We start from the raw sequence: 9,064 nt of genomic DNA on the forward strand, positions 1-9,064 counted from the left end.
AAGTCCTTGTGTGCGCACCCCCACCCCCCACAGCCCCGCCTCACCGGGTACACGCCCAGGCGAGTGCGCTCCGCCAGGCAGCCGCTGACGATGGTGCAGGCCGCCACGCAGAACGTCCAGGAGAAGAACCACGGCCGCGACGCCTCCCCGCCCGCCTCAAAGAAGAAGTGCGAGCGCCTGTCCAGGTTGCAGACGGCAGAGCGCAGCGGCGGGACGCTAGCGGTGGGCGCGTGCGTCAAACAGGCCTGTGGACGGGCGGCGGCCGGACGTTGGCCCTGGCAGGCGTCTCTGAACTCGTCGCCTATTGCCACAGACGCGCCAGATCGCAGCGCCCAGCTGATGCTGCCAACGGGCAGCAGCAGGAGCTCCCGCCATGTCAAAAGGGCGTCTTCTCTGCGTGTGCCGCGCCCCAGCGCTGCGCCTCACCCGATCACACCGCCCGCGCTGGCACCGTAGGCGAAGGCGTAGCCGACCGCCCACCAGCAGAGCGCGGCCAGCATCACATCCACCAGGTTTTTGAGTAGGATGTTGCGCACATTCTTGGCGCGACCGCTGCCTGTCTCGAGCGCCACAAAGCCGACCTGCAAGAGGGGATGCGAAGATCAAAAAAGTCCGGGGCGGCCTGAAGCAGTCCAGATCAGCAAAGCCTCAATCCGTAGGATCGTTCATGTCGCTGCGTGGCGAGAACGTGCATATCATTCACACCTGCATGAAGAAAATGAGAAACCTGCGGCAAGCAAGCAGGAGTCGCAGCGTAAGCGGTGGCACATTGTCGCGGTAACGCACCGGCAGCTCGCCCTCGCAACCAAAAGCGGCGCGCCCGCGAGCCTGCGAGGCTGGCACACCCCACAGCAGCTGCACTTCAATCAGCGCGGCCCTTTTCCATCATTTGCGTGGGCCGGAGCTCACCCAGAATACACCACCGCGCTGGTGGCGTACAAGAGCTGGTCGTCCGGGTTCTGCCCATCGTTCATCGTGCCCAACGTGACATTTGAATTGGATTGGGCGGCTGCTGGTAGGGCCCACAGGACAGCGCACAGCGCAAAGTGCGCGCCGCCCGCGAATCGGGTCATTTGAAAACACCGCGGAGCCTGATATATACTCTTATCGCATGGTTGGAGGGTATCGGCGCGTGGTCGCGTATGGGCCGCCACTTGTTGAGTCAAATGCCCGGATCTGCTGCTAGCTCTGTCTGCATACGGTACTAAGTACGTGAAGCATTGAGGCAAACTTTCAAGCACAGTGCACACAAACTTGAGGCCTTCTCAGAATCCGTGCAGCCCACGCTGGTCACCAGCACCGCCATCAAGCCGCCGCCCGATGCTATCATTGGCACTGTGTCATCAATCCCACCCCAGAGGTCTGTGCCACCACGCAAGCGTTGGTTCACTAGTCGATGTTCCTGTGGCTCCGTACGCTGAGAGCCATCTGTCGCTGCACGTGCATATGGAAATGGCTTGCTTCATTGCTGCCCGCGAATAGCTTAGGGCATTGCAAGTGGCCGTCCAGCTGTTTTGCGTATCCCTCATCCTGCTGCATGACATGTACCTGCTACGGTGATAAGACCCTCTCAATCAAACACATATGAGCATCATCGAGCAACTCCGATTCACGAGGGCGGGGTGTGGTGCACACAAATCTCTTTAACACCCCAGAGGTGAGCCTAGGCGGACGCAGAGCAGACCCGCAGTTATCGGTGGTCTTCAGGGCGCAAGGATATCAGGAAGCCACAAGGACATTGGCAGCACGCGCCATCACGTGCTTTGCAGGCCCTTGCCCTCGCTCCTTTGTCGCTTCAGCATTTCCGCGAAGAGGCTGGGCGCAGGAGAAGGCGGGGGCTCCCGGCGCGTGGCGCTGCCAGAGGAGGACCAGGACAGCCGCGATGGATTCTGCGTGCTGCTGGGTGATGACGGGGACTGCGGCTGCTGCGATTGTCCCATGGAGGCCGGCCCCGGCAGCGTCGTTGAGCCTGCGCCACTCTCCCTTGCTGGTTCGCCACTGCTGCCCGTACTGGAGGAAGTGCGGCCGTCGCCCTCCTGCCTCTGCAGTGTTGTGAGATGAGTGGGCGCTGCCTTGAGGCGCGTGCGCGGGCCAACTGCTCCCGACATTGTTGCAGGGGTGGATGGAGGCTGCGGCACCACGAGCCGGCCTGTAGTGCTCGTGATTTTCTGCCAGCGTTGGCGCAGCAGCTGGTGGCTGCCGCGCTTGTGCTGACGAGCCAGTTGCCTGCTCCGTGCTGCCCGACGCTGCAATGCCCGCATCCACAGCAGCAACTTGAAGTTGCCTAGTAGGGAGGCACAAGGGAGTGGCAGAGTACCCGTTGTTGTTGAGGGTTCAAAAGCTTGTGACACAATCGTAATAAGCTCAGCAGCCGCCGCCCACCCTTCCGCTGCTCGAAGCCGGTGTGCCCTTGCTCGGTGCTGTTAGGGAGGAGGATAAGCGCACCCACCTATCCGTGGTTGAAGGTGCGTCGATGTGCACTTCATCGCCGCTGCCCAGTGCGCTGCCAGCTTCCGCCTCAAGCAGCAGCTGCTGCTGTGCGGATTCTGGGGCCTCGACAGGGACTGCAAGCGCGCAGGCCTCGACTGCAGGCTGAGTACCAGGTGATGGCGGCGCCTGCTCATGAAAAAGCGTTGCGCCCTTTGGCGCCGCGCCTGGATCGCAACCTTCCTGATTCATGGATTCCAGTATGCTCGCATCTGTGACTGCCTCACTGGCCACCACCAGAATCTGCAGGGGCGCTCTGGGTCCTCGCGGCGTGCTCTTGACGTCGCTGCCGACGCTGCTGCTGCCACCAACACCGGGAGGCAAAACGGGCTTATGTTGCTTAGTTAGCCCCCGCAACCACCCCATAAATCCCTTGGGTTGCATGGAGGGGCCACTGGCAGCAGGCTGCGTGCTGTAGCCGAGCTGCGGCCCGGCGTGCGCCTGGCTGTCCTGCCGCCGAGTCAGCTTGCCGCCGCTCCTGCTGCTGTCTGCCAGCTGGGTTTCGGACTGCCGTGAAGGCATAGCACCCACCATCGAGTGCCGTGCAGCAGGCGCACCACCCCTGGCTCCCGAGGTGCTGGGCGCCAGCGAGTTGGTGTAGCCGGTTGTGCTGCTGGCCCTCCGTACGCGCTGGGTCGCTTGCGCCAGCTGCCCGAGCGCTAGGCTCATCTGCTCCAATAGCGCCGCATCCTCGTCAGCACTGTCGCCGAGCGACATGGCACAGCCGCTGCCTCTAACAATGTTGTCGCTGCCACGATTGCTGCCTGTTGACTGCTGAGGCGCTGCCCGTGTGCCTGCAGCGCCACGCCCGCTGGCGAGTCTGCTGCAGCTGCCCAACCCCTCGCTGCGGCTCCGCGGAGACGCTGGGACAGCAAGCGCCAGGTTTTCCATGCTTCCAGGGCGTGAGACCACATGCCTGGGAGCTCTGGCAGCGAGGGAACCACCCTTGCTGTCCTTACGAGGGCTGCAAGGTCCCCAGCTGGGGCCGCCGTCGCGGGCTTCACAGCTGCACTCGCTGCTGTCCTCGTCGCCGCCACTGCCACCAAACACCTCCGACGCATCCCGCACGAGAAACATTCCAGAAGAGCGCCCGGCTGTCAGAGCCTGCAGGCTTGAGGCGGACGACGCAGCGGATCGGCCTTGCTGGGAAGCGCTAGCAGCGCACTCACGCGGCGATGCGCGCTGCGCCGCGACTGACGCTGGCGGTGCTACGGCTGCCGCCAGCAGCTCCTCCCGCCCTATTAACGAATTTGGTGGCGCGACTAAGGACCTCCCGGAAACCTCGTGCGAGAGGCCCGCAGGTGTGCGGAGCCCGGAGGACGCCATGTACACAGCTGTGACGAGCGGTCTTACAATTGTATCACATCCTTGTAAATTTTATGTTTCAAAAGTGCTAAATCTATCAGAGTGTGTCGAACCGTCCACTGGGCGTCATACCGTAAGCATGAAGTTCGAATGCAGGGCAGTTTCGACAACGTTTGACGAGAAAGGGGTGATCTTTTGTAGGGTGATCACTGAGCTGATTGTGTACGTGCAGCTGAGTAGTCACATTGGCTCATCGACATGGGCGCAGCACTGTATGGTGCGTGCATGTGGCTTCCACTTGCACTGAGGCAGGGCACGCGGACTGCGATTTGCAATGCTGCTGCATTTTGTGCAAAAGTTGAAAGCAGATGCTAGATTACTGTACAGCAGGTAGAGTTTTGCGAGGGGGCAGGGCAAGCTCGTTTATATGGGTGGACAATCCTCTCACACTTGACTGGCCCCCAGAGTCAAACACCCGGGGTATTGGGCCAAGCGTGCTACGCTCAGGTTGAAGGTTGGGAGGAGACACGCATGGGGCCGGCGAACGCATGCTTTGTACCTTTAGCCAAGAGCAAGACACACACAAACTCTTCAAACCTGGTGTGCTGTCTCGGTAAGTGATTGACGGCATATTTAGGATAGAAGGTAGGTATACATACATCATCTCGCACTTGCTCATAGTAGCCACATGCGCTTGTCTTATTGCTTTTTGCTTCTTTGTCTGCATCTCATTCGCACAGCAAAGTCGTCCAAGGCAGTGGCCAGCTGCATGCTGAACACAAGAAAATGATGCATTGTGCGCAACCTCCCATCATGTCAGCAAGCGCATGTGCCTGCTGGCCAACATTGTGCTCGCATCTTGTGCACACTGGTGTGCACAACACAGATTCAAGCACTGCGTATGGAACCAGGCAGGCGGAAGGTGGTTACAGTAGCGGCTGGTCTTCTGACGACCGGCAGCATGGTCTCGCCCCTTCCAGTAGAGCAGTTCTCCGTCTTGATCGCAGCCATGCAAGGTTCTTGTGCATGGTGAGTCACGGCGGTGCATTCGTAATGGCGACCAGGCCAGCCACCTGCTCTTCGTGCATGAAATCATCTGATACACCATACCTCGAAATGTTACTCAGTACAAGCGGCATGAAGTTACATGATGATACAACCTGGTCGCCACTGGAGACACCCAGCACAAAAGCGACGTCAGTGTCGTTGATGAGTTGACTCAACGCTGCGCCGTGTGGATCAGGACGGGCCAAAATCGAGCGGGGTATCATAGCATTACCCATACGCCCTCCACCGGTACCTAATGATACGTCCATAGTCCAGTGAGTATCTTAGCTCTGGTCATCCAAGAATCGGACCGGTTGAAGCGCACGGTCTGTGCACTCGCAAAATTGAGTGCGGGCTGCGAGCGTGGTCGTTAGGCCATTGGTCCTCTCACAAGTCTCCACGAAGCCGCATTGCAATGAGCTTGTTAGGCAGCATGCACCGGCTCCGCGGTGCCGGCGGGTTTGGCGCAAGCACTGCACACCTGTCGTGGCGCATCGCCGCACCGCTCGCCACGCCTGCCAAACCACTCGCTGTTTTGGACCAAGCCAGCGACAGCTGCAGTCCTACGAGCACCTCGCTCATCGAGACAGGCCCGCTGCGACGGCATGTGCTGCTGGCTGCAGCTGCGGTGCTTCTTGTGGCGCCTGGCAGTTCGGCAGCAGCGGTCGCCCCACAGATAGGTGCGCCGCGGGGTGGCCTGCTACTTTGAGAATGCCGGCGCAGCTTGCACAGCGGCGTTGGCTAGTGGCCGTGGCCGGTAGGCTCCCATTGTGCGTCAGAAACACCGCCGCCGGGAGCAAGGCAGCGCCACTGCTGACACCGGCGTGATGGACAAGTGGCATCGCAACAATGACCCCCGTGTGTGAATGTGGCACTCTCCGTCGCCTACCAACCAGCCATGGCCTCTTTGTGCGGCTGTTCCTCCCTTTATCTAAATGTGACGGTAACGCTCTCACCCCAGCTCCGGTGGTGGTGCGTCCCGAGCTGGCCCCGGACCAGCGGCTGTACGACGCCGCCGACCCCGAGCTGAGGGCGGCGGCCGCGCTGCTGCAGGAGGCGCTGAACGCCTCCGACGTGGGGCGCGAGGAGGCGTTGTGGACGGAGGTCATTGACAGGCGCGTTCACGCGCCCTGATGCGGCGGCAGGGGAGAGGCGCAGCCCGGCAGGCGGAACCAGCAGGCGGCATGAGCATGGCTATGATTGCCTGCACACACGCACGCCGCGGTCGTGCCATCATCCATGCTGTTGCGCGCGCTCGTTTGTGGCACTCAAAACTTCGTTGTTCATCCCCTACCCTCCTTCATGGCTGTGTGCGCCCTTGGTCCGGTCCCGCCCACCCCACCGCCCACCACTGCAGGTACGGCGGCCTGGACCGCCCCTGGGTGGCCGATGTCGTCGGCCGCGCTTACGGCAACCGCGGCAACGCGCGCTCGCGGCAGGGCAAGCTGCAGGCGGCCCTGGCGGATTACAACACCTCCATCCAGCTGTGCCCCTGGAGCGTGGACCCGGTGCTCAACCGCGGTGTTGCACTGGAGGCACTCGGACGCTTTGAGGGTGCGCAGGCTTGTTGGGGGGACGGGCAATGCCGGGCAGACCCGTGGAGCGGAGGGGAAGAGCGAGACAAGTGCCATTGAGTGAGAGCTGCAACGCTCTGTTGTCCTGGGTCCACCATGTTGGTGACGCAATCGGGCCATCGTACCAGGGCTTTGCCCATTCGCACCAACACGCGGGTGAGCGCAGAGGCGTGCGCGGACTACCGTTCCGTGCTGGCGGCGGCCCCTGACGACCCCAGTGGATGGAACAACCTCGGCAACGCAAGCGCAGGTAGGGGGGGGGTTCGTTTGGTTTGGGAGGGGGCTTGGGAGGGGGCACGAGAAAGGACCAACAGGGATCTGCGTGATGCATATTGTACCGGTGATGGGTGGTTGCTGGGGCGGTCCGCTTGCCTTTGCATACGGCGTCTGACCCCCCGCCATGCTCCTCCTTTCCCCCATTCAGGCCTGGGCCGGTGGGATGAGGCGGTGGACTACTTTGGCAGGGCGGCGGCCCTGGCCCCCTCCTTCTCATTTGCCAGTGCCAACCAGGCCCTCGCGATGTACCAGGTGCAGCGAGTGTGGCTCAGGGGGGGGGAAGGGTTGAGGTGGCCTCATGGGTGCGTACACGAAGGGCGCGAGTGCTGCTTCATCATTGCATGCACATGAACGGCTTTGTCTGGTGCAGGAAGCATATCCAAGCAAGGACGCACCATTCTCGTTCCACGCTAGAATGTTTCGGGGCAACGCTCGCACGCTTCTTGCCCTCTGCTCGGCGTGCTCCCAGCCCACACCCTTGTATCATCCCCGAACAGGTTGGCAAGCGCGACCCTGCCATGCGCCAGATGCGGGCGCTGCTGCGGCGCTACCCTGATTTTGTCGACATGAGGGCGGCCCTGGCTGCGGCGCTTTGGGCTGCGGGCAAGGAGGGCGAGGCGGAGACCACATGGCAGCGCGTGGAGGACGCCAGGTGGGCCTGGGGGCTGCCAGGGTTTGCGCCTGTGCATATGGCTGTGTATCACGGCCTGCTTGCCCCAGGCCCGCAACCCCCGCTTCCACACAAACCCGGCCACGAGCCCGCGGCGCAGCTGACAGTCCTGCGGTGTTATTCCCGCAGCCTTTGCACCCTTATTGACGCTTCTTCTCCGCCCCTGCTCACCGCCCCGCAGGTACCGCGACGTAGCGTGGCTGGCGGGGCAGCGCCGGTGGCCCCCGAGCCTGGTGGCAGCGATGGACGCACTCATAAAGCTCAAGTCGGTGTGAGGGGCGTGGTTTGTAACGCCCTGTCTTGCAGTTATGCTGGGTGAGGCAGGATGGCCTCCTAATGCAAGGTGACGAAGATGAGAATTGGTCGGGTTTACCAGTATGTGAAGGAAGGAGGCTAAGACGGACCAATATGGCATGGCAAGTAGAGAGCAATAAAGAGGTAGTCAAGGGTCGGGCCGGGGCCAGCAAAAGTGCTTTTGTGATAAAACCATATGCTGTCAAGCAAGATCTTCTTGCCAAGGGAGCCGGCTGCCCTTGTCTCGCGCGGTCCCGTCCTAAGAAGCACCCTGCAGGCCCTCTATGGCCAGGAAAGCACCGTCCGCGGCGCGAACGACCGGCAGCTCCCTAACCACTGCAGCGGCGTCAATGGTGCCGTACAGGTGGGGGAACAGCTGCTGCGCCTGGGATTCCTTGGCCGGGGTGCTCCCCACAGGGGCGGCCGGCTCAAACACGACCTGAGTTGCGCGAGAGGGGCCGGGCGCGCAACACCGCAGGCCTGGGAGCAAGACGCTGGACGCAATGCGAGGCGCGTGGCTGGCCGCAGCACAGGCTGTTCACATGCAGCTCACACTACCGCTCGCAACCCAGCATGCGAGTGCGTGCGTGCTGCCCACCTTTGATGTGAGGCGCGTGCTGTCAAGCTCCAGCACCAGGAAGGCCCCCTGCACGCCGGTGTAAAAGTGGTTGGCCACCTGCGCATCGGGCAGCAGGGTGCCGCGCGGTCAAGACCCGGCCGTGGCGGTCAACATCGGGTCGGCAACGCCCACCCTGTACGCAGCAACTGCAGCAAGAGCGGGATGGCAAAGCAGCCCCCTGACCATGAAGCTGCCCTTGACAAAGCGCGCAGGACTGGCCTGGCTGCAATCTCCATACTCACGCTCGCAGTGCAGCGTCACTTGCACTGTTACTCACCGGCAGCAGCAAGTTTGCCTCCTTAGTAAGATGAATGAAGCCTATGTAGGTTGAAGGGTGCGCAGATACATCGCGTACATCATTGGTGCTACATGGCGTTCCGTGCATCTGACGAGCTGGTGGCAGCCAGCCGCAGCTTTTGGGTGGCACTGCTGCGCATTGCGCCGCTCACCATCGCTCTCAAATGTGGGTGGATAGTAGTCCTTGTGCTCCGCCTTGACTGACTCCCACAGCTCCTGCTGTACCAAGTGGTACAGCAACCCGCAGTCGTTGAGGGGGGCGGCCATCGTTTCGCTGGCAGCGGGTGGCTGGCGGGCGGTATCAAGGTGGCCGCAACAGACGTATCGACAGCTCTGGACACCGCAAGCTGCTGCGCCCGGACGAGGAGCTTTGTCACGAGTGCAATGTCAGGGGTGCTAGATGTGGCCTCGACGCGGGAACGTGTGGACTACGATAGCGTCAGCGTGGCAAGGCAGCTGTCGTCAGGTGGGCGTCAATGACTACCCTCTGCAGAA

At 61.9% G+C, this 9,064-nt stretch overlaps 3 protein-coding genes across 3 annotated transcripts; 1 reads left to right on the forward strand and 2 right to left on the reverse strand.

Annotated features, from left to right (window-relative positions):
- Positions 1-422: 422 nt before the first annotated feature.
- MNEG_10276 (ammonium transporter) lies at positions 423-974 on the reverse strand (the record flags this gene model as incomplete). The annotated part of the gene is made up of 3 exons (XM_014041250.1): positions 423-581; positions 706-727; positions 910-974. The coding sequence occupies 3 exons, from the start codon at positions 972-974 to the stop codon at positions 423-425; spliced, it is 246 nt and encodes an 81-aa protein (XP_013896704.1).
- A 4,576-nt stretch (positions 975-5,550) lies between these two features.
- On the forward strand, positions 5,551-7,634 carry MNEG_10277 (TPR repeat-containing protein; the record flags this gene model as incomplete). The annotated part of the gene is made up of 7 exons (XM_014041251.1): positions 5,551-5,596; positions 5,801-5,933; positions 6,197-6,393; positions 6,580-6,663; positions 6,838-6,941; positions 7,187-7,341; positions 7,541-7,634. 7 exons carry the CDS (start codon positions 5,551-5,553, stop codon positions 7,632-7,634), a joined length of 813 nt encoding a protein of 270 aa, XP_013896705.1.
- Positions 7,635-7,912: 278 nt separating this feature from the next.
- Positions 7,913-8,836, reverse strand: MNEG_10278 (hypothetical protein; the record flags this gene model as incomplete). Its single annotated transcript, XM_014041252.1, has 4 exons — positions 7,913-8,092; positions 8,252-8,329; positions 8,550-8,590; positions 8,722-8,836. 4 exons carry the CDS (start codon positions 8,834-8,836, stop codon positions 7,913-7,915), a joined length of 414 nt encoding a protein of 137 aa, XP_013896706.1.
- Positions 8,837-9,064: the final 228 nt, after the last annotated feature.

Source organism: Monoraphidium neglectum (assembly GCF_000611645.1).
Source record: "Monoraphidium neglectum strain SAG 48.87 unplaced genomic scaffold scaffold02252, whole genome shotgun sequence".
In the NCBI taxonomy this organism is placed as follows: Eukaryota; Viridiplantae; Chlorophyta; class Chlorophyceae; order Sphaeropleales; family Selenastraceae; genus Monoraphidium; species Monoraphidium neglectum.